Source organism: Poeciliopsis prolifica, unplaced genomic scaffold (genome assembly GCF_027474105.1).
Source record: "Poeciliopsis prolifica strain line A6 unplaced genomic scaffold, Auburn_PproV2 SCAFFOLD008, whole genome shotgun sequence".
NCBI classification, from domain to species: Eukaryota; Metazoa; Chordata; class Actinopteri; order Cyprinodontiformes; family Poeciliidae; genus Poeciliopsis; species Poeciliopsis prolifica.
Window position 1 is genome coordinate 14,688,455 of NW_026562383.1, and position 25,690 is coordinate 14,714,144.

Here is a 25,690-nt window from a genome sequence, read left to right on the forward strand (position 1 = left end):
TGAACAAAGATCAGTCAAAGGAAAACATTTATACCTTGCAGATAAATTTCCATTTCTATGCATTAGTTACTTTACAATATTTATGTGACTTATCTGTGGCTGTGCAGTGACGGTAAAGTAGCTTCATTATTTCTCTTTGTAAAAAATAGGATATTAGTTCATTCCTATTGAAATGCTTTCAGGCAGGTCTCGCACTTGAAGGCTTTCGATGCAAGGGCTTATTAAAGTGAACAAATTTAGCTGGAAGATTTGCATTTAATTCATATATTCAAAAGTCAAAATGAAAATCCATAATTTAGGAGGCTTCATGCAGCCTAATTATTCTGGTAGTCATGGCAGCTCAGTTTTGTGCTAGGGCAGATCTCGCAGGCCTTGGGTTCAATTAGAGGAAGAAATTAAAATTTAAAAATTTGCTCATTGTTTCAATCTGTGCCGTTTTGAGAACAAAAATGAATAAAAAAATACAAAAGTTTATATTTTTTACTGTTTTTAATGGTTGAAAACATGTTTCTTCACCCTCCCCCCAAGAATTACTTACAGTTGAAGAAGACAATTGAGGTATGTTGAAATGGATGTTGATGAGTATGTGGAGTAATGAGTGACAGACAGGAATGAAGAAGATTGAAGTAGGATTCCACTTCAGTCTTCTTCACATTTAACAAATAGCACTTGACCTGTATGGGGAGAATAATGCACATTTCAAACAACTTAAATCTAACCTATATTAAAATATTTCTGCGTTTGCCACTGGATGTCACTTAAAGCTCTGAGATTTTATTTTTTTCTTCAACTATATATACTTGTTGGTAGAAAACATGACTTCACAGCAGCTTAAGCACAAATGGAGCAGTATAAATAAAATGCTCAGGAACATAAATCATTAATATCCCTGCAGCATAATAATGATTTTAATATATCATTGCAGGGATATTAATGATTTTTCCTGCAGATATCGATTTAACCAAAAGGGTGAGATGAATAAAAAAAGTTTTATGTTTGACCAACAGATGGTAGCAGAAGGCTGAGAATAAAGAAAACACAGGAAGCACTTTGCAGTGAAAGGAGTATGGATTTCACATCTGTGTCATCTACACTGTTCATAGTTTCCAGAAATTTCTATTAATGCTAGTTTTATTATGTTTCTTTCAAGCACATCATGTCCAGAGAATGTTTGTAAAGACCTACTCACTGTGAATCAGCTTTCTTACTTGAAACAGCAAGAGAGCTGCATCATTTATTTTGCAAATCATAAATAATGAGCTTAATCTTCAAAGCAATGGATTCATCTTGTGACTGCAAATATAAATGCTCAGACAAGATAATGATGCTGCAGCACCAAAGGAAGAAAGAAAAGTTGCTCTGTAAAGTGCGTTGTCATCTCTGCAGTCACACTCAACAGGTCTTGTTACATAACAAATTAGATCGATTTAATTACGTAAACAGGAGCATTAACATTTAGCTTCCAGCATCTCGAAGGCCCCAATTTAGTTTTGTATGTAGAATTATCAACGACTAAGATTTTGAAGCTGTAAAATGTGCCACTTTCGATATTTTCTAATCTCATGCATTTTATTAACGTTCTTGAGTGCTCAAAGAAAAAGTGAATAATCTCAATGGAATAATCTCAATCTGTATGGTTTTTTTAGAATATTGACTTTTTTTTTCAATACCCTGTTAATAATGTATCAACCGAGTTTCAAAGCAGCAGGTGGTCTGAGAGAGGCATACAAATTTCTTTCATTACACTATCTTTGGACTACTGTAATGTTTTTAAGCTGTTTTATGTTTGAGTTTTGTAGACTTCTTTTTTAAAAAAAATGCAGTGAAATTATCATTGCGGTAACGGTTTCTGTTTTGCTTTTAGAGTTGCTTTTACATTTTCAGTCTAAAACTTACTGTTTTAGTGTAACCACACTGCTGCAACAGGAACAGATCATGACTGACAGTCACAGTCATCTGGCCTTTAACAGCTGCTGCATTCAAGCCGTGAGGGCAGTCTGGTTCGTCCTTGGGAAAAAAAAAAAAATCAGATAAGAGCCAATTCTAATCAAACTCCTCACTGGCAGCTAACATACAGGAACACTTGATGGAGTATGCATTGACATCATCTGTGCCATGGCTTTGAGTCTTCAGCTGTCATGTTCTTTCTTGCTCCCCGATGCAGCTGGGTTCATGCTTGTTTGCTGAATGTGCGACCCCAGTGCCAACTTCCATAAAATGAAATTGGCTTTTATTCAAGGCTGCTGCTGTGAAATGAGGGCTTGAAATTTGCCTTCACAGTAATCCCTTAAAACTGAGAACATCTTGCATGTTGCCGTTGTAAAAGTAGCTTCAGTTCCTTCAGAAAGTTTTCAAAGGTCTACAACTTTTTCACATTTGGCCACTTTACAACTACAAGCTTCAAAAGATTTGATTTTGAATGTGCATGACAGACCAAGCATAAATTAGAGTACAATTCAGCAGAGGGGAAAATGATGACTTATTATATTTGGCTAATACTCTAAAGTAGGTGTGACATTCATTTGTATTCACCCATCATTAAAACATGTGAGAATACCTGCCATTCTAAACACAGTTAAAGGTGGCCGAACTGGGGGGGGGGAAGTAAAAATGAATGCCACATTTTATTTGCGGAAAAAATGTACAAGCCATATGCTTTACCATTCAGTCCACAATCATTTTAATTGGTCTATCACATGAAATCCAAGTAAGATAATTTGGAAATTAGGACTTAGTAATTAGAAAATGTAAGAAAAAAACAACAAAAAAGACCTGAATATCTGTCGATCACTGTGTACTGAACATAACAACAAAAGCCCCATAAAACCCCATATTCTGAATAATGCATATTGGAAATATATTTCCTATGAATATATTCATAGGAAATATAATCCTTTCCGTGTGTATTTTCTTGTTGTTCACTTTCTCCGTTGCATAATTGCCAGGTAGGTTATTGTGATGGTTTGCACGTTGTGATTTCGCCTTTCCACACCCTCCTCCCCCCTCCCCGTCTCATGCACAATTACGTGTTGGGTGACGTTTCACCATGCGGAGGAGGGCTCTGGGCAGGGACCACTTGGACCAACGAGAACTGAACACTGTTTCATTTCAGTGCAGAGACAACGGCGTTCAACGCGAGTGGACCAGGGCGCCGCGCAGAAGCCCATTGTCTGCTTCAAACGGGCCAACTACGGGAAACGGCTTTGACCAAAACAGCGGTGTGGGAGGAGTGTCCGAGTGGTAGGCACTGCGGGTTTGTAAAGACACAGAAAAAAAAAAAAAAAAAGAAAAAGAGGGGGGGCCCTGGACAAGATCTGGCCAATAACGGAAAATGAACCTCCGTCAAGTTGTGATAATATGAACCGCGTTTTGTTGCAGTTGGCGACCAACTATTGATGCTTCTGTGTTGATCGCGTTCCAGACCACCGCATCGCGCGAACTTCTTTTGTTCGCGTCGCCCGAGTCCTAATTTCTAGCCTCCACATTTGTGTTGTCGCTGAAGAAGACTTAGCCGCTCCATTTGAAAACAACAAACAAACAAACAAAAAAACCAACCAATAATGAATTTCCAGTCGAGCGTCCCAGTGTCCGGTATCTCGCAGCAATCTCAGCCAGCCATGCCCACTCCAGGGACGGTCCCGGCGCCCGTTCCCGTCCCGGTACCCCAGTCCATCCCGTCCCAGTTCGGATCCGGATCGTCTGCGAGCTCAGGGGCCGGTCAGTTCGGTTCGGGGACTGTTTCGGGTCAGGCTGCACAGTCCGGCCCGGCCGGCTCGCAGTTTGTTTTGTCCAACTCAGCAGCCATCAGAGCGGAGATCCACCGGTTCGAGTCCGTCCATCCGAACATCTACGCCATCTACGACCTGATCGAGCGCATCGACGACCTGGCTCTGCAGAACCAGATCAGAGAGCATGTCATCTCTATCGAAGGTGAGTAATTTCATAACCATTTAGTGGTTTCATTCATTGAAAGGAGGGGATGCTATTTGATTCAGGGATGGTGGTAATGGGGGGGCATTTCCTGCCTTTTATTCCCACTTTGCAACAATGTCAGAGGCACAGCCCTGGTGTCAACAATCGCACTTGGAGGATGGGGGCGTTAGCCGATCTCATGCTCCTTGTTCACGGATCGAACTGCACCCATGCACTGCAGTGTGAACAATAACAGAGCTCAGCTGCCTCACAGGAGGCACTGTGCAATCAGTCCTCTGAAAATGAGCTCTGCTGCCTAATGGGATTTGCTTTTGTTCTGACACTGACCTGTAATGAGAGGGAGATCTAGTTTGGCTAATAGAGGCAGATGCTGCCAAATATAAAAGCATGCGTTTCCTGAAAGTGACACTCAGCAAAAACCCTTTCAAAACAGCAGAAGGGCAAAGAAAAATTGATTGACAGTAGGGATTCTATCCATCCATCCATCCATCCATTTTTCCTTCCTTCCTTGCCATGTTTGTGTCTAAACTTTCGCTTGACAATTCCTAAACTTTAATTTGAATCACCTTTCTATTAGTTGAGGAGCACCGTTCTGTCACTGTGATGCTGAAAATGAAACCCCACATCGTCTTTATCTTTCTAGTCGTCAATTGAAGGATTTGATTGGAGCTGCATGATTTCAGGACCTTCTGAAAGGCAATAAATTTCCATACTGGTATTGATTACAATCAATCCTCATTTCACTGACATTTTTCTTCCTTTACCACTACACAATGCCTTTACATTCTCCTTCACTTGTTTGCATCTCAGCCACTAAAGAAAAACACTTGCTGTGAATGCTTAGGGAAGCTGGAGCCCCTTCATCACCAAAGATGTTACAGATAGAAGAGCATGAATGCATGGCACTTTAATTCCACCAAAAATAGCATCCTAACAATCTTTTGCAGTTGTAATATTGTGATGACTAATGCGATTTGATTTCTTGTGCAGCACTAGTTTTGACTCGCATTTGCTTGGTATTTGTGAACACTTATAGCTCCACCTGCATCGACACCTTAAGAAAAGTAACCTCATATCATGATGCTGCCACCACCATTTGACGCTACTTTCGGAGAGTCTTTTATTTTGCTTGGCAAGCATCACTTTTAGAATATGGCCATCCTACTTTGGAGAGTGACAGCAATATATCAGCTGCAGTTGATGCATTGCCATTTGTAAGCTTCTTAAATTCTATTAGCAGTTGTCCTTTTTTTGTCACCCTGCTTGTCATCCAGCTTTTTATCCAATCATTTCCTGTGAGTATATTGTTAGTCAGAATTGGGCATCTATAGGTTTTAAAGAGTACTGTTGCTATTCAAAATATTCATTTAAAATCAAAAGTGAGCAAAGATACACCAAAGTACCTGTTTGTCTGTAGTTCATTGGCACTGGAATACATTTTAAGCACAATAAAATCTATTTTTCAGCAGGTACATTTGGCATTTAGTTTTTGTTCTTCCAACAGCCATACATAAGAATAATGAATGGACATATCTCTCTTTCCAAGTAAGGTGAGTGAGTAAGCTGATGATGGTTTGTCAACTTCTAGAAGAAGTTCCCCATTTCTCAGTGTGCTATTTTAACACTACCTGAAATAAATGTTGGAACTATATATTTTAAATATATTGTATGTGTGAAAAGATGGATAACCTCTACCAAAGTTATTTCTGTTTGCTAAATGTTTGCATATAAATGAGTTTGAGAATTGTTAGATATTTATTTTTTAACCTTCTTCAAGTTTTGACTTTACATGACTTATTTGACTTTATATGAGTTTTTTTTAGCTCTATTACCTGGATCAAGTGTTTTGGCCATTCCCCATGAGCTTCTCATAATAGTTTGTTGGAATCTTGGATCTTTTCTCCTGACAGAGGAGAACATGTGCCATAATGGTACCACCCTCATATTTCACAGTTGGAATGATATTCTTAGGCTTGTGAGCTTTCTCTATATTCTTCCAAATATAATGAAGCTCGCCATGGCCAAACACTTTTATTTTAGTTTCATCAGACCATTGGAAATATCTCCCAAAATGAAAGTATTTTTCTCTGAGTGCATTTGGGAATATGGCTGGATATTCCCATCCTCTTTATACTTGCATACAAATGTTTGAACAGATGAACATTACTTTTTCCGGCATCTGCACATTGCATCAACAGGACCACAATTTTTTTCTTGATGCCTTGTCTAATTCTTTTTCTGTAATAATACTGAAGGCATCTGTGTCTTGAAGGTGTTGCCTTGAAATGAACTGGGATGTGGGCTTCCAATTAACTTAAATTTTGTAAATTATCCTATCCTAAGCAAACAAAGCTAAATGATCAATATAAGTTTTTCAAAATTCTTTAAGTGCATTGTAATCTATCTATATCTATATATATATATATATATATATATATATATATATATATATATATATATATAGAAATATATATATATATATATATATATATATATATATATATTATATATATATATATATATATATATATATATATATATATATATATATATATATATATATATATATAATATATATATATTTCTCATTATGCTATTTGGAAAACATTTAGGAGCAGGCCGAGGTGTACCAGAAGCTTATTCCAAATTTTTGGTGCATAAAAACAGAAGGCTGCTTCACTATGTTGTTTGCACTTTTTGTTGTGATTCAGCCACGCAAACTGCACTTTTTGAAACCAGATCTCAGAGTGGAACATTTCAGGAACATCCCCTGTGGAGGTGTGAAGCACTGTGCAGGTGTAAAAGCGCACATCCACAGAACACATGGCTGCAGGGTTTGCTCTACACGTGGACAGGCAGATAACAACAAAAGTGATAGCGGATTGCATTGAGCTGTTGTGCTACCAGATTGTAATTTAACAGAACTTCCAATATAGGATATATTTGTTAAATGAGCACTTGGCTTATCAGAGATGTGTTGCTGTTTTCTGAATGAGGTGGAATCTAAGGGTCAAAAGTGGATGCACGTTTCAACGAGATCCTAAAATCACAGCGCCGCATAATGCCCTGGCATAACAATTACAGCGGATTCAAGGTCTCTTGACAGTCTCATTTAAATATAGAAAGTGTTCCCCACTCAATTTTTGAAAATACCATCAGTTTTCAGACATGATGAAAGCAGGAGCTATTAATTTCCGGAAGCTAAGACAGCGCTGGCGGTCAATGTATTTTCTGTGTCAGAGGTTTTCAAAGTGTGGGAGAGCTTGTCCGCTTTTTACATTTATACCTTTGAACTTTTTGGCACATTTTTTTGTTTTGTTTCCTTTTTCTAATCGATCCATGTTTCTTCAAGGAGGTTAACATTTTCCAGAGATGCTTTTGTTGCAATGGGAGCATTGGTATCAAGATCCAATTTTAAAATGAAATTATCCATTAAATTGCTGCGAGAAGGCTAGGGGGCTTGTAACAGATGAAGAGGGAGCCTGGATGAATTCGTCAGCAGTGGTTTCTGTGATGTAAACCATAGAAAATGGGATTCACCCTTCACCACCACCCTTGGGGCTTTATTGATTAGTATTTAAATACTCTGGCTCTCACAGTTTGACAGATTTAACATTTACACAATGATCCAATTAGATTTTGACAGTATGACTAAGTGAATACACTATACAAGTTATAACAACTGAGACAAAAAAAGTGCAGTCTCATGTGGAAAAATGATGCATCATAATGAGTGCATTTATGATAAAGTGACTTGTTTAAACATGATAGCTTTTGAGACCACACAGTATAATAGTCACCCAGCCATACCAAAAGCTGGATATTGTCTGTAAAGGAAAGGGAAACTAGTATAGGGGAGTTATGTAAATTTTGTTAAAATTAAAAAAAAAATAAAGGATTTTTTTTTGGTTTTCAGGTGTTTTTTTGAATGGTTGCATTTTTTAATCATTTTTAATCTACCTTGAATCTGCATTTTTTACAATAAAGGCATATCTTTAATCTGTGTTGATGGGACATCACTGGAGCCTTTTATCTCCCTAACGTGCCTTAAACATGAAGGTCATTTTATTCTTTTTCTCTTTATCTTGTCTTTACTGCCTTGAAAAGGAGCACAATCCTGACCTAATAACTAACAGTAAAATCGATTCTCTGTAAGTGCTTAGAATGCCTCCAAAGAATAAGTTTAGGTGGTTGAACTTAACTTTTGTTGTTGCTTTGTTTTCCTTCAGGCTTATGTGTTTTCCTCAGTTGAGAATTTGTGTGTTCTCATAGAAAACACTGTACGTGTTTGCTGCTGTGTATCTGCCCAAAGAACATCATTCCAGAAGCTCTGCTTCTCCAAGTCCTGGACTTAATCTGTTTTCTGTCTGACAAACTTCAGTCTGACCTTTGTTTTTCTTATATATATATATATATATATATATATATATATATATATATATATATATATATATATATATATATATATATATATATATATATATATATATATATATATATATATAACATAGTGAGACATTCAGGATTTTTATGTCCCTTTGATAAAACACGCCTGTTGCTGGAGGTAAAAAGTCTGCACCTTTTCAACACTTGAAACAAGATGAGGTTCTCCTATTGATTTGAACTTTGAGATCCTTTGAAGAGCAGCACGAACTGACTTTGACTGAGTTGTCTTCACCTGCACTGTATAGAGCCGCAGATCTATGCTTCTCAATCTTGCATCATTGCAGAGTCTGTTGCTTAGAAACCAGTGGCTCATGCATTTAGCTGGAGAAAGAGTGAATAGAAATTACAGCCCCAACAAAATGAATTTCCATCGCCACGAAGGTCTCCCTCTTGTTTTGTTGATTAATAATATCTTGCTTTTATATGGTGGTGACACAACGGCCTTGTTCTTTTTTGCCTCGTGATGTTCATTTTTCTGTAGTGACTGACATTTGGGGTGCTGTTTGTTTCTGTGAACCTTTTTCAATACGCCGTTAGCAAATGATATGCAAGAACAAGTGGTGTTTTTTTTAAATTTTAACATTTTTTAGTGCTCCACTGCTTTCATTAAAAGTGGTGTTCTTTTAGATTAGGGTGATTAAATCTGAGAGACTGGAGAAGAATGTTGAGCTGTAAGAATCACCTGGTCAAAATGTAGGAGTGAATTGGTTAAAAAAAAGTTACAAATCTATTCCAGTAGACTTTGATTAAACAGGGCTGAAATATTTAGGTCATAGGTCAAAGATTTCTCCACAATGCACTTTAAAAGGTGTTTATATTAAATTTTTTGCAGATTAAGCTATGTGATCCAACATATTTAGAAAGGATCACTCAATGCTACAAAATATGGTAACATAAAAATCAGTTTGTCTTCAATTAGCCAATTTGTTAAAATCAGGTATAAAATTTTTTTTAACAGTATTATCAAAAGTTTGTTTGCCATGTCAGAAGAATTGCAAACATGAATTAATTCATGACTTGGAAAGGCCCCAGGATTCGATCTCTATCTCTTTATTTGGAACTCCAGCTAAACTGGCTCTAAACTTATCAGACTTTAATTTTGTTCAACCTTGAGCTGAGAATTAGATTGGATGAATGTGTGAGGGATAAAATCACAGAGGCATGGAGACAGCTGCACAGATGTTATCTGTGATATAATTTTGGATATATAAAAGATATTGAAGTTAATATAGAAGACAGTGCTATTAAAAATGACAGCACCCTGGGAATATTGTGCTTTGTGCTGTTCTCAAGGAATTATAACCATGTCACAAATGCACATTTCATTGTGTTTTATTACTGCTTTATATGATGGACCATATGGGCGGAAAAACATCTTAAAATATAGTTCGCAACTGTATTCAGTCATAGTTTGTACAATCACACTTTGCTGAAATTCCAACTGCAAGCCTTTAGGAGAATATGGACTGGTTTTGGTTGGTAATTTTTTTGCCCATTATTTTTTGCAAAATAGCTTAACTTTGGTCAGGCTGGATGAAGAGAGAGCATGTGTAAACACATATTCCGGCCACAGGTTTTCACTTGGTTTTAGATGTGGATCCAGTGACATTCTACCACTTGAGTATGATTTGATCTAAGCCATAATGTTGGGGCTCCGAATGTATGTTTAGTGACCTTGTAGTTCTGGAAGAGGACAAGGACATTAAATGTACATCCTTCCTGCCCTCTATTTAGCTCCATCTTTCTCCCCTTCGACTCTGACCACTTTTCCTGTGTTTGCTAAAGAAAAACTCCCCCACATGTTGATGGCTCTGTCATCAACATGTTTCACAGTGAGGGTAATGCATATGGTCCAGTTTCCGTTTTGTTTGTAGACCAAGAGGTCCAGCCTTTATTTCATCTGACGAGACCACCTTCCCTCTGTCTGTGCCCCCTACATGCCTTGTAACCAACTACAAATGGGAATTTTGTCTTTCTTTGAAGAAAGGCCTTCTTCCTGCCACTCTTCCATAAAGGTCAGATTTGTGGAGTGCAGGACTAATTGTTGTCGTGCCAACAAATTATCCCAACTGTGCTGTGAATTTCTGCAGCTTCCAAAGAGTTACCAAGTGCCACTTCGCTGCTTCACTGGTTAATGCTCCCCTTGCCTGGCCTATCAGTTTACATGGAGGTCTGTGCCTTCCTGTTTTATTTTCAGTTAATAGGTTGATCATAGCTCTGTGAGATGGTCAAAACACAAATCTAACCTTGTTTTGAACTTCTACACAGCTTTATGCCTGACTTGCCTCATGTGTTTGTTTGTCTTTGTGAGACTGTTTGTTCCACTTGTACAGTTGCATGATTGACACCACTAAGACCTTCTGCTGGCTCTAATCATTTCTGACCGGCACAGTATTTTTCTGCATATGGCAATGGGATCACAAGTAGAAGGCAGAGAAGCAAATTTATTTCATAGATTACCTGTCTTGTACTGTAGGACATAGTGAGAGTTTTACCAGATATTGAAAAAAAGCAAGTCTTTTTTTCTTAAAGTTACCTTCTGCAATTTTATGGATATTAGAGAAAGTGTGGACTGAACACATATATATTTATGAAAAATGTTCAAAACCATGTTATTTCTCTTTCCCAAGGCACTGTAGCTTCTGGATATCAGCGGATGTGTTTATCTGTGAAAGTATTTAATGTAGTTGCTGTCTGCACAGCGTGTGTTGAAGGGCAGGTGTTGTTCAGATAAGACTTGGATGAGTAAAGCTTTGATTCCTCCCCGCTTTTTTGGCCTGAAGGTAATATTGTGCATTCTTAGCTGCATGTTGTGATCTAAAGACACAGACATGTGGGTATTTCTTGGGATTTAGTGTTTCATTGTGGTAATATTAATCTGCATTTTATAAAACTGCTAAAGCTTAAGCAACCAGTCACATTTCAGGATGGCAGGACCGATGTTAGAGCAAAGACAGTCACCCAAATCCACAGCTACTCAAGAGGAGTGCTTAGGATTTCAAGAACGAACCAATTGGTTTGCACAATTGGACATTGTGTGTATGACTGGCAAAATGGATGACACCGAGAGATACAAGAAGCTTGAAGACTGAAGCTTCTGAGCTCTCTGTTGTATTGTGTGGCACCTAGGGAGCTCCCTGGTACAAACTGCATCTTGTTTGAGTGCAGGACCATCTGTACACTTTTGCTAATAACAAAGTGAGAATGAAAAAATAATTATTGATAAAATTTTCATTTTTTTGGAAGAACAAACATAAATTAACTATGTAAACTCGAGTGAATCAGATTTTGCAGTTAGTTGTAAAATTGTGGCTTGTTTGTGGTTGTGTGGTTTGAATTTTAACTCATTAACAAGCTGTAGGCTATGTCAGGAGAGAGGCCACTGCTCTGTCTGAAGAGCAGTGGCTATAATCCACTCAATATATTTCAAAATTGTATATGTGAATTTGTGAAGCATTTCTAGATTTAGTAATGTCAGTCAACACCACCAGCTGTGTCTTTTACAAGTCATGTCGGTGTAAATTGCTGTTAATGTGGAATGTTGGTGTTTATAGAGGAGCTCTGTAAGTATTTACTTGTTGTAGCTCTTGTGCCTAAAAAAAGCCTTATGTAAATACATCTGTGAAGTATGGAAACGACTCAAACTAGGCATAATCTTTTCTCTTTTTTTCCTACCCTTGAGTCACATAAACAGCACAAATCAAACAGTACATGAAGATAAATATTTGTCTTTGGGATTTAATTAATTTACATTTAAATGACAAATCTTTTATGTCCAAGCCACAAGAGTCGTGTGTGGGCACACAAACATGGACTTTGATCCCTCTTGCAATGTTGGTTGATCAATCCAGTCAAATGGTTATTCCAAATAGGAATTAGCATAGTTTTTATTATTGCCCGTCACTGTCGCCACAATACAACTTTGGGCCTCATTTTGCTAATCACACATTTTATTTTAAATGGAAATATATTTTTATTCTTAATTAGATGTTGATCATCTTTTGTCTCCTCGGAAAGCATCAATCTTGGTGATGCATAGATCAGCCTTAGTCCTTGCAAATCCGCCTGCTGTTGCAAAGCTTTCGTTTTGCATTTTCAGTTTTAGTAATAGAACAAATATATATATTGTGAATATTTGGGTTCCAATAATTTACATGTTCCATTCAATTGCCAATGTAGAGTTTTATACAGTGAAACAGCATCAATTTATTCATAATTTCAATATATATTGTTTCTAGGAATGCAAACTGAATTTTCTATTCTATTCTAACTTTCCTCAGATTATTATTTTTTTTTCTTTTTTTGGCTCAAGCTCCTGCTTTGGTCTTTTTATTGCTGTTCTATTGTAAATGTAGTGTAGATTTAAAGACAGTCATATGTAAACTAGTTTAAAAAGCATTTATCCGGTCCCCAGCTTAAAAAAATGTGTCTATGTTTTAATTGGATTTATTTAAAACACATTGTAACACTTATGCTGCCCCCAGTAGGTTTTCATAACATCAACATCAATTACATACATTTTCAAAAGAAGATTCTGTGCATAGGTAAAGAATGCAACACTGCGGTATTATTGAAAAAAAACCCAAATATCATAAAATACAATAAACCTCTTTGGCTTTAAAAGAAAGGCATAAATAAATTATTGATAATTCAAGGCATAGAGCATATCTAAAAAAAAAAAAACACCAATGATGTCATGTTAATTAATTTCTATAAACAATTGAATAAGTGTTATTTGTAGGGCTTAAAATGAGAAGCCTCCAATTTGGCTAAGATTACACGTGTTCAATTAACCCTCAATATCAGTGCATGCGTCAGGCAAATAACACATAGAAACTGCATTTTAATGCAATAGAGGAAGTGATGTGAATATTTATCCGAGACTTTCATTAAATACATGTTTTCAGCTCTAACTTGATGGGGACAAAATGTAAGTGACAGCAACTGAAATATGAATCTAACATGACACAGTTTACACAAGTCATATTCTGAGTTAATGGTGGTCGCTTTGAGGATTAGCAGTTAACAAGGTGTTTTTATTCATTCACATCTGTTTCAAATGAGAACACATCAGCTGAGAGGGTTTTAGTTCATTTGAAGTAAATATTTTAACATGAACTTTCAATTGACACCAAGACTGCATATAAACACCATAAAATATTCTCTTGTTCTTCCACTACATTTCACATTTTAGTTCCTGAAGAATTAATGAGATCAGTAGCAACATGAGTGATAGTTCACTTATGAATGCCCAGGCTTATTTGAACAGTTATTTGCGCAATGATTTATATAAAAACCTACAAAATGTTTTGAGAGCCAAAACGTAGTATACTTTAGACATGTGACGGACACTTTAAAGGGTTATGTTGAAAGTATTTGAAAGTCTTGCCATCTCCTTTTCTTATATTTAATTGTAGTTTTCACAGCACTTCAATGTAGGTTTTTGCTTGTGTGTTCAGACACTTGGCAACATAAATAAAACAGATCGAGTCTTTCAGATCAAAGACTTTGAGAAATAGATTTTTGGAGTGATGAGATCTTACACAGATGTTGGCAGTTAAAGTGGCTTACAGAATCAAAGAGATGTGGACACATGTATGGACATTCTTATATTGCTTTCACTGTTTGTTTCTGAATGGTGCTCTGAAAAATAATTGGGCACTGTGAGAGGCTAGGATTTGCTTATAAGATTGGATCATATGGTTCAACAGCAAGGGTAAGTAATTATTTTTGTAAAGTTAAAGAGAGAGGGCACTTGTGTAAACTACTGATATGTGATTTGTTAAATTTGCATTATTGCTATTATAAAATGTACTAACTGAGGGCCCCCATAGAGCTGAGGGGATATGCATATTGGAGTGTGTTAATTTGCAAAAGATGGCAAATGATTTTAGATAAACTTTAACACAGATATGTATCTTTTAATTTTTATTTTTGTACGTCTTACTGATGTCACCTCATGATATATATATCTTTATATGTTCTGAGAATAACACAACCATAAAGTCAGATGCACTTGGTCATCTCCAGTTGTTGCTGATATTTCACAATGTCCACCTCTTGAATGTTTTTTTCAAAGTATTTACTGTAATCTATAAGTTTCTCTCAGTTTCACAAGTTTTTATTTTTCATCTTGCAAAGCTTTGACTTGCCGTTGATAATTTAAACCATTCCGATTCCTCTTTAAAGCCAATGAAAAAATGTAAAAATAGCAAATGAAATCTTTTTTCTGCTGTGTGAAGTCTTTTTCTTATAAAAAAATATATATATAAGCGGAGAGGTGACATCAAGTCACATTGTGAAAGGGCAGTCATTGTAAAACTACCAAGTGACAATAGATCTGATTAACTGGGGTTAACATCTTACACTAGAGTTTTGCATGGTAAATATAGTTGGTGTTAGATAGCAGTCTTGATTTATATTCTCAGGGAATATGAATTCTTACCTCAACTCATATTTCTGAAACACTGCAAACATTTACAAATGTACTTTGTTTTATGGCAGAGAGGGTATGAAAGAAAATAACTAAATAGAATAAATGAGCAAACTTGCTGTCCCCCATTTAGCCTTCCCGTTGCTTACAGAAAGTTACTTTCTGTTGCTCTCTCATAGCCTGAATGAAATACAGACATGGTTTGACAAATTCAGTGTTTAAATTGCTCCCTATATCCCTGTGCTTTCCATGTCTTAATTTTAAACACCTAATTGATGCTGAAAATGGTCAATTTAGCACCTTCTTCTTTCACAAAGAAGGAAACACTTCTTTGTGAATACATATGTATTCTGATCAGGAAAAGGTTAGTTTTTTTTTCATTTTCTGACCTAAAAAAATTACACTTTACATTGGGTACATTATCCTACTGTAGATATCTTGTGTCTTAAACCATTTGACTTGGTCCAGCAGATGTAGTTTGAAAGATTTTGTTGCTTTATTTTCAGTCCCAGAAGACATTCACTGGATTATTAAACTCATCTGATTTCCAGCTGACATGAGGAAACACCTTGATATTATACACGACAAACATTTTTGTTTTTAGCCTGTGTTTCACTCAAATCCTCAGAAGCAATAATTTCATCTTGCTGCACTTCAAGTTTACGTCACATATGTTCTTTGTCATAACGTAGTAGCCACAGCCAGTCTCCCCTGACAGATCCTCATCAGATAACACGATTGTTCACACATGCCTCCCTCTGTTTTTACTCTTTCTTCCAGAGAACTTCAGACTGCTCATTGCAGCTCTATTGAAATTCATTTTACCAGTGCATGTTGACTTCTGACCGCAGGTCAGCAGAGATGAGCTGAGCTGGTGAGCTGTAAACAGAGACACCATCTGAGGCCCCGGGTAGGTCTTCAAGGTCAGAGTGCAGTCTCTGCGTCGGCCCCGCTGTCCTCGCTCGACTGCAACAACACAACATTGGCTCATTGAATGTGACGCTGTCCTCCATTGCAGAATGTCTTCCATTGTGCCGCTTAACAAAGGCCCCCTCTCTCCTGTTGATGGATGTCTAATTTTTTTTCTAATGTTCTAAATGCAGAAGAGCAGGGAAAAGGCGCTCAGGAAAATTTAGAGCATACTCATTCTAATCTGTCATACGAATAAAGTAGAGGTCTTTCTCAGTCTTTTGTCATATTTGGGCTAGGGTTGTAAGTCCTGATCTAAACTTCGGTTGAAGGGAATTGTCAATGGAATGCTGGTTGGGCTTTTTTCAATGCTCATTTGTTAAAGAAAATGTGAACAGTAAATATAATTTAAAGGAAAGAAGAAAATTGACACTAACAGTAGTTCTTGTGGGCTTAGGATGTCAATTTTCTCCTGGGTTTTGAAAAATTAGAGGTAATTTAACCAAATAGTTGAGAGTAATTTGGTTGATTAGTTGACCAGTAGTCCTTGATCTGCAAAAGAAGAGATCACATTATGTTTACCAAACAATGAAGCCATCAGAAAGACTTGGATCGCAACTATGATTGATTAATTGTCTGGTTGGTGGAGATAAATGTACTTTTTAGAGATACACCAATCAGAACCTTCTGGCCGATTTTGTTAAGTTTTGACCTGTCAGCACAAATGTAAGGAAATTGTGATTTCTCTTTATTAACTATAATAGAAAATATAAGAAAATAATTCTAAATATTTTTATGAAAATATCAAGTAATATTGATGTCAAATGTGCTGCTGTTTTTTGTAGAGCAAACAGAAAGCTGAATCTTGTCTGATTAAAATGATTAATGAATACTAATATGAATACTGATGCCATTTTAATTTTTTTTTCCTCAAAAAACTGGATGCAGTATTTGTTTACTGTTTAAAACCAGTGCATTCTGACAAAGGAGAGATTTCACAACTGCTAATATTTAAAGGTATTTGTAATAATGCAGTTAGCAAAAAAGTCCTGGACCATACAGATACAGTCAAATTATACATTTTTTTCTTTATACTTATACGATTGGCATTCTAAACATGGGATATTCTTGGACAACTCTTTGGCTGGTGAGGACTTTATCAGTCACCAAGATTTGTCAAAAACTGGACCTTTTTGGCCCATAGCTACCATTAAAATTTAGCCTAAAGAAAGATTAAATGTATTTGTTCGCCAATTAAGTAAACTCTAATCACCTTCAAGCCACATTTACACATCAGTATTTTTATGTAAGGAAACCACATTTTTGTGTTGTGGCTATAGAAGGTCATATTCTTCTATTTCTGTGCAACATTTAGTTTGGGGAGATTATGTTGGTGTCAGATTAAATTTGCTATAGGCTACTCTCTTTTTTTCAGTTTGTGCATGAGCCATGTCCTATGTTGGAAGTACTCATGTTTCCTGCCAGTGGGGAAGGGCTAAAAGCAGATGGCCACTGACAGAGGAAGGGTTTTGGGAAGCAGAGAGTGAGCAACAGATGGAAAGGCGCATATGCCTCCAAGTCCCCTCAGCTTGCCAGCAGTCCCGTGACTAACTGTGGGAAGATACTGGCCTGGTCCAGGTTGGAGATGGATAGAGGATCTTGGGGAATAATGAAGTGTGCCCAGAATAGAAAAGACATCCACTTTGTATCTGGAAACTTCCTCCGTGGAAGGATCCGGATCTCATTCAGTTGAGGATTCCATTTCATCCATCCATCTATCCATTTTCTATCTTTAGCCTGTTTGGGATTGTGAGGGGACTGGTGCCTTCTCCAGTAGAGGTGGGGTACACCCTGGGCATGTTGCCACATCATCACCGAGCCAAGATCAATTTTACTTCAGTTATTTATATGGCATCGAGTCACTGAAAGTAATCTTAGAGTATTTTAGATCAAAACAAACAGGCCCAGCTTGAAACCAATTAGATTGAATCTTATTTAAGTCACAAACTCATATTCGCTTTTAGTCTAACGAAATAGTCTCATTGATACAATTAAAGTATAGCTTCAAAGAATTTGATTCACTCATTCACAAAGTAGTTTAGTAAAAAGTTGTCTGAGAAAATGAAAAAAGAAAATTCCACAATATCAGCAAAAGAAAATAATTTTCTTCGCAGAGAGCTGTCTTGTACTTTTCCAGAATAACACGACTCAGTAGCCTTTTCTCTTAAAGCACAAACTTCTTAAAGAAACTTTTGCGGCCCTCAGGGAGTTCTCTTTTCTTTCTTGTAAGAATATTCTCGATGAAGAAAATGTGACATAGTTTGTGAGCCCATGATGCCGCAGTGTTTGACGGCAGACAGCGTGAGTGTAAAAAGTTAGCCATGTAATTGAGAACACGCAGAGACTATTTAAAGACTGCAGTGCTGTGGAAATTCAGTGTAATTCCCTAAAGGATATGCCACTTTTTTATCTGTCATTCTCCAAGAACCGTGTGTTTTGGTTGACTTGCTGCAGTTTTTTTTTCTATTCCATGGTTAAAAGATATAACATTAAATCAGAGATAACTTTTTCTGTTTTAACTCAGTAAAATCACCAAACTTATTTGGATTTTCTGAAAACTAGAATGATAAGATTTCCATTTTCAAAGGTAAAAGTTTTTAAAAAATTGGAAGCACAGAAGATGTCATGACTTTATAAGCTTCTGATAAGTTATATTATTTGACATAAAATTAGAATAGCGTTTTAAGGCAATTGTCAGAAAGGGAGGTGTTTTGGTGCAAAAAGTTTGTCAAGCCCTGAATAAAAGCGAAATACCTTGTGAAGATCCTGGCTGTAGCTGCTGGTCTGTCCTCAAATCTCCACAATGTTATAAATTTTGCTGAAAATGTTTTAAAAAGATTTCGAATGGAAAGATTGCTGGACTATGTGGGGGTTGCAAGTGGTTGTATGGAGAGTGAACATCCTCATCGCAGTAGTTAGGATTAGAGTTAGGGTTCAAACTTGTTTTACTATTCTTACTGTATAACATATGTAATAGGAGAGTCGCGTGTCGTGTGTGTGTGGTAGTAAAGGCTGGATGTGAATGCAGCAGTGTGATTTAAATGCTCACACTTGGCTGTAAATAGAATATTCCAACCATATATATATCACCTGCTCTCTGTTTATTTTCAGTGAACTGAGAACAGTTGTGTGGTTAGACCTCTTGTCAGTGCAGCTTGTTTAACATGTGCCAGCTGAGCGTTATCACCCAGGTCCTGCATTCCTTTTGGAGATGTCATTGTTTTGATGGTGTTTCGACATGTCCACTGGCCGCATGTTCCCAGCCTTCAAACAACTAAGTCAGGCAATATGCCAAGTGTGTTTTCACAGTTTATATCGCTGCTTATTGTTCAGGCTAAACTGTGATAACTACATATTGCTTTAATCAGATTTTTTTTGAAGTAGTAGTTGACTTTGAGGTATTTTTCCACATTTATTATTTGTTGCATAGTTTTGACGACATGGTTTTGATTCTGTGGGAATACGTGGAGAGGAAGTGTAATGTGACCCCCACATTTGCTATTTATGCTCCCATTTCCTGTTTTCCCCTCAACTGGAATAGGCTAAAGTCATTCCACTGCTGACTCCCTCTGGCCATGACCCAGGACTGATGTCATGTGGTGCAGTATGCGAACTGCATGTACTACAACCCCTCTTGGAACACAATTACAGTTCCCATTTTGGACCCAAAAAATCTTACAGGGGCTTTTCAGAGAGGCTTCTGTTTGAGAAAAGGCAACTCAAAGCTGCAGAAGTTTACAACTTTGCTATTTAGAAAAGTCAATTGTGTGGAATTTTAACATTCCACACATTTGACTGACTTTTCTAAATTTCTAAAAAGTTCAACCCCCTCCCAAAAAATAAATAATCTCTGATCTTATTTCTGACATTTTCAGATTTAGAATTTTAGGCCTATAAAATCTCAAATATGGGGATGACAACTGATAACGTGTAAAAGCCATAACTGAGTGCTGACAATAAAGAAATGCTTTATTGTGCTCCATTTTCTTATTTTTTTGTAGTACATCCCTTGTTTCATTGTGTTTACCTATGTATGAAACTTGTGTTTTTCTTCTTTTGTTCAGCTGGTCTTAAAATAAGTGAACATCCTATGAGAATATAAAAATTTTTTTTTTTCCAATATTCAATTTTATAGAACAAGAGAAAGAATCAAACAACCACTCTTTTAATACCTAGTTGAAGTTTATTTTAAATGGTACTTTAAATTTGACAAACAAGCTTTATACATGCATATTCTAATTTGCTGAATATGACTGCAGTGCATTACATAGAGAGCTGCTACTGCTAGTGCCAGTAATATAAAGAAATCAATCTAGCATAAACTGCGCAACTTAATGGTGTGTCTTTGTTGTTCTTTGGAAAAATAGCTTTATGCTCGTTTCTCTGAATTGTGCAACTCTTGGGGTTGTTTTGACTTTAAATCTTATACAGGTTTGGTTTGGAAAAGGACAGCATGCAAATCCTCCTTAATAGCCCCAATCCTTAACTTTGCATATGGCCATACACACACAGGCAGACAAATACTGGCTACAGCCTAAGGCTGATGCTTGTCAAAATTATGGTTGTGACTATATGGTCAAATGACGACTATGCTATAATTTTAACAATTCAAGTGCAGCAACGATGTGATAGTCTTTAAGCAGCTGACTGCAGGCTTTCTATCCAAACACATAGCCTGACCAGTTCACCTGCTAATATCAGCTTGTTATACCTGCAATGTTCCTGAACTGAAGGCGTAAAAAAAAAAAAGCTTACTACTAAATTTCTGCATAGGTTTTTGTATCAAAATCAAAATACTAATAAATAAATGTTATATACATTATTATACCTTCAATAATCAATATATTGCTAAAATATAGATGTTTTGCAGCGTGGACATTGTGATTTTTAGTATTGCATATGTTGAAATTACAATCCTCAATACATTCTGCAAACCTTGTCCCAGGTCATAAATCCACTCCAAATTCATCTATGGAAAAAGGAAAAAATTAATTTCTATGATGAAATCTAAAAAAACATAAAGCAAGTACTTTTCTGGGCCTGATTTGTTTAAGATTGAATGAAGTGAAGTGTTTTGATAATTAATTTTCAAGCCATGGGTAATGTAGATCCAGAGAGAAAAGGGACCTTGTTTCTACTTGTAATCACACAGTTCAATAGTGACCATCTGTGATGGTTTGGGGGCTTACTTAGTTCACATGGCATGGGTAATTGGCACATCTGTGAAGCTGTCGCTGATCTATAGAGGTTGAGTAATAACAGACGCTGCCGGTAAATGCATTTTTTTAGAAAAAGATTCTTTGCCTTTAACCAGATTTATAACACAATTCCTGACATTCCTGACAGTCTAGATGATCCTGGTTTATTTCATTTTCAAAAATTTCTTTTTTTGAAACTTAACAGTAATGGGTCTTCTGGTGAATTATGCAATTTTATTTTAATAATATGTAATATCCAATTTTGTGTGACTCCTGTGCTTAAGGGTCTGCAACCTATGCAGCCATGTTTGTGAGCTTCTTCCTGTCAGTCTTACGCTTTGTGAGCAATTTATAATTTAAAAACCCACAGCAAAAGATATTTCAAAAATATTCCTGCTTAATGTCAGTGTGAAGCATATAATTCATGTCAAAACCCTTTGATCCTTTAATTTATATGTGATTAAAATACATTGAAGATAACATAAAAAATATAATTGGTGATACTTTAACTGTCTTTAATAGCATTTAGTTAAATGTATTTATTTGCAAATTGTATTTTGTATGATGTCTGGTTTTATTAACATCTGAAGTCCAAACTGGGATTTGGGAATGAGAACAAACCAACCTAACTAAGTTTCAGATCCAAGGTTGAAAACTAGAATATAGAGCAAATAAAGGCTTTTTTTTTTGGACATCTTGTATTTTTCCACATAGTAGCAAAATATTCACAAAATTCTTTATAGTGTTGAGTTATTTAATGAGATACAAATAATCAAAAATACAAAAATTGTTTTTTTGTAACGTGAGCTAACTTTTATACCAACGAGCCATATTATATTTTGAACTTGTGATTAATAAACCAGCTGATTTTGTCACCCAAAATTCTCACCCCTGGGAATCAGTCTGTTAATTTTCTAACAAGTAAAGATAGTACGCATAATAAAATTGAACCTTCAACCTAATATGCTGTATCAGCGTGAAATGAATATTACACAACAAATGCACAAAACATTATTAAGTATGTAAAGATGGTGGTTCTTGGAAATGTAACATTTATTAAGATTGTACTTGTTTTGACCAAACAATGAGAACCATTAGAGTACAGTCAATGCAGGTCCCAAATATCTTAACATCAATGATCAATTATCAGATTGGCAAAAAGTATGTAAAATCAAACAAGTTTGACATATGAGTCACATTTTTCATACTCTGCCAGCCAGTAGCAATGTTACTATGGAAAATTTGGAAGAAGGTTACCACAATGCAATAGCGTTTGCTGAGTGTGAGTTGGTCCCATTTGGAAAAAAAAAGAAATGTAGTGTTTCTGATCCGAGACACAACTGTATCGTCCTCTGGGAAGAGAGACGCGCTCAGTGGTGCCCATTTATAATAATCCTTTCACAGTCTTGCTTTGGGCTGTGTCAGTGCAGCTTCGCTTTGGATGATGAGATTTTCCTTCTTAAGGAGTCTGGCATGAAAAGTGCACTGTTCAGCAGCCTGACACTGTTTTTCAGTTGATGAGCTCTCCCTCAATTCTGTGTTTGCGTACTGGAACGAACTGCAGGCCTTAAATAAAATACTGGAACGTTAAAGGGAACGTATTATTGCACTTGCGTTGCCGCAGGATATCACTCACATCCCACTTCATGCTCCTAAGTCCATTCCATTCTGAAACTGGACCATCCCGGTGTTCAGATTCATATTACAGCTGATTTTAGGCATAATAATTTTTTTCTATTCAAGAAATTTATTTCATAACCAATAATATCTATTTGCACTGGTTTCTCTGTCCGACAAGTCCATTGCTTATTTATGTATGTGCTTCTTGTGGATATTTCGGTCTTTTATAATTGAAATCATATTCAAACTCAAAGGAAAAGCTGACTTCTTTTCAACAAAGGTTCTTACTTTGGTTAAGATCTGGGCTTTGCTTAGATCACTCCAGAAGACTCTCCTTGTTGTCTTTTAAACTAGAGCATTGACAAAGGTTTCACAATTGGTGACTGTATGATGTTTTTGTTATATAAAGCATATCTGTGTAGCATTTGCTTCATAATTGGGTTGGCTGTTTTTCTGTAAGACAAAATCTTATAGTAAGTGTTGGTTCTTGTGTGGACCAATCAGATTCTCCTCCAGGATTTGCCAAGGGTTTTCTTTAATCATCTTCCAGGGTTTGCTGCTGAAAGAGAACCCCATAATAGTTGTCACCACTATGCATTATAAGGGAAATGGTGTGCTTGTGTTAAGGCGTGGAGTGTAATGTTCACCAAACTTGGGATGTAGTCCGATGACCAAAAAAGCTCACCAGACAAAATAAGATTCTTCTATTTTAGTTGCTTATATTTGGGCTGTTACAGTTATATTACATGTCCTTTTTTTTCAAAAGTGACTTTCTCTTTGCTACTATATACATCTCAATCTACTGAAGAACCCAGGAAACAGTTGCTTTATATTAAGGTTTTAAGTTCTAATGCATACTTTATGGGGTTCTCTTTCCTCACCAGTCTTCTTCTTGCCACGTCACTCAGTTTGTTAGGCAGATGAAAACCAGACAAATTTTGATAAGTGGTCTGCTCCTTTTATGTCTAAATGGTAGATTTAACTGAATTGTGTTTCTTTGAAGTTGTCTGACAGCTATCCTTGGCTTATAGTTTGCAATAATTACCTCCAGGTAGCATAGTGTTGGCCTTCGTGTTGCAGTTGCAGTAGGAACACTGAAAATCCAACTAAACACCTATCAGCATTGTAGTTTCATAAAATAGTTTGGTAAATCATTGAAATCTTTTTTTTTTTTTTTACTATTCTAGTGTTTTTGCAGGGTTTCTTTGAAAATGAAAACTACTAAATGGTGGCTTCAAGAGAGCTCCACCAGCTACAAAACAGTATCCTTTGTTGTGTCTGAAGCAGGCGTAAAATCTAGATTTGGCCTAAAAAATAGCTGGCAGCTCATCGCAGCCTGGACTAATTCAAAGATCCATTTTGTCTGTTTACACAATAAAACAAATATTCCTGTGGTCTCTTCATGCCAGTGGGGCTTTGAGCAAAAAAAGAAAAAAAAAGAGACTATGTTTAAATACGCTAATCGACCCACATTGAAAACTGATCTTTAGCCAAAACCAACCCTGGTGGATAGTCAGGTGTGGCTTTTGGGAAAAATCCATCTCACTGAAATCTCAGTTTTCACTGTCAGGATATTATATAGGTCACTTAGCATCAGCAGCCCAGAGGACCTGCCCTCATGTTTGAAATCAATCTTCCAGGCTGGGTGAGATTAGGAAGTTAGCTGTAATTCCTCTGCTATGTACAAGCTTTGGTAATGAAGCTCTGCTCTTGGCTGGGTGCAGTGCAGATCTGCTGGTGGACGGGTAGGCAGCGACGTGTTATATAACTCAAGTAGGTGGCTGGAGTTGCTCTGTGTGAGAGTGCGTGTTTTTTGGATGTGTGAATTTCCCCACACATAGTTGCCTTCCCCCTTGATCAGAATGGGCGTCTGTTGACTGAAATGGTTGCCTGGGGAGATGGAAGCGATGGGACATTTTGGAGAGGTGTCATATATTGTGACTGGAAGTCAGTGAACTGCTTTATTCAAAGTGTGCTGGAGCTAGATCCCCCTCCTTCTTCTACTAGTCTCCCACACCCCTCAGACAGCAAATAGAAAAATCCCCTTTGCTCCATATATTATTGCTGTAGTTTCAGTAAACTGTTTGCTGCTGCTATTTGATGAACCATTGAAACATGTTTCATTCATAATGTGGGGTTTACCTGCTTTAGCTATGTGTAGCGCTGACATGACATGATGATTCAGTTATCTTGTCATTTGCAGTTCTAAGAGCATAAACTACGTTCTACTGTGACCATTACATCTTGTAAAAAAAGTTCCTATTTTTCTATAATTTTTCTTGGATAAGATTCTGTCTCTTTACTCACTGTACCATCAGGTAAAGCTTTCAATGTTGTCTCTGTATGGGTAACACTAACATAATGCTAACATATAATTACATTAGTTATTGCAATGGGATTTATTTATGTTGTGTGAGCTTCTGGTGAATGTGCAAGGCAGAACAATAAACTTGACTTAAATTGCAAAAGTTTACTGAAGAAATAAATAAAAAAATGGACATCATATTTATACCAGACAAAATTATATTAATAACACAAACAATAAACTGTTACAGTTTGAATCTTCCTCCCCAAGTCCTTCAAAAGGCTTAGTCATTCCCCTCTGACTGTGGGAGTAGTTCAAAAGTTCAGGGCTTTTTCCCTTTAATTAAGTTTTCTGCAAAAACAAACAGCAAAAATTGTCATCCAATATCAGAACTCAATTCATCCAAGGTGCAGAGATAAAAAGAGAAGTGAAAAAATAAATAATTACATTGTCCAACCAGCTTGCCACTCTTAGCAGAGGTTCTTGGGTCCCAATGAAATATCTTGACCTTTAAAGGTCAGCAAAAAGTGCAAATAGTAATCAGTAGTTAACAAATCAAATATACAGTTACTAATAATGATTCAAAATTCCTTTTGTACATTCATAATTAAGTTTCACATTAAGAGCTACTCTTTCTGGTTTATTTTTTTTCCTTGTGTCGTGCCCCCGTTTCCCCTGAAGAACTCCAATTCTCCAGTGGAGCACACCTCACACATTTAAAAGCCTTTCTTTTCCTACCTTTTAAGAGTCATCTCAAGAGCATGAGATGTGTCTGGAACAATCTAT

General features: G+C 36.6%; 1 protein-coding gene across 1 annotated transcript in view; it reads left to right on the plus strand.

Annotated features, from left to right (window-relative positions):
* The first annotated feature begins 3,066 nt into the window (after positions 1 to 3,066).
* Positions 3,067 to 25,690, plus strand: part of agap3 (ArfGAP with GTPase domain, ankyrin repeat and PH domain 3) — a 139,749-nt gene continuing 117,125 nt past the window's right edge. The window contains exon 1 of the mRNA XM_055033864.1: positions 3,067 to 3,930. Within this exon, the coding sequence (XP_054889839.1) occupies positions 3,561 to 3,930 (370 nt within the window). The 5' untranslated portion in view covers positions 3,067 to 3,560. The remainder of the gene's footprint in view (positions 3,931 to 25,690) is intronic.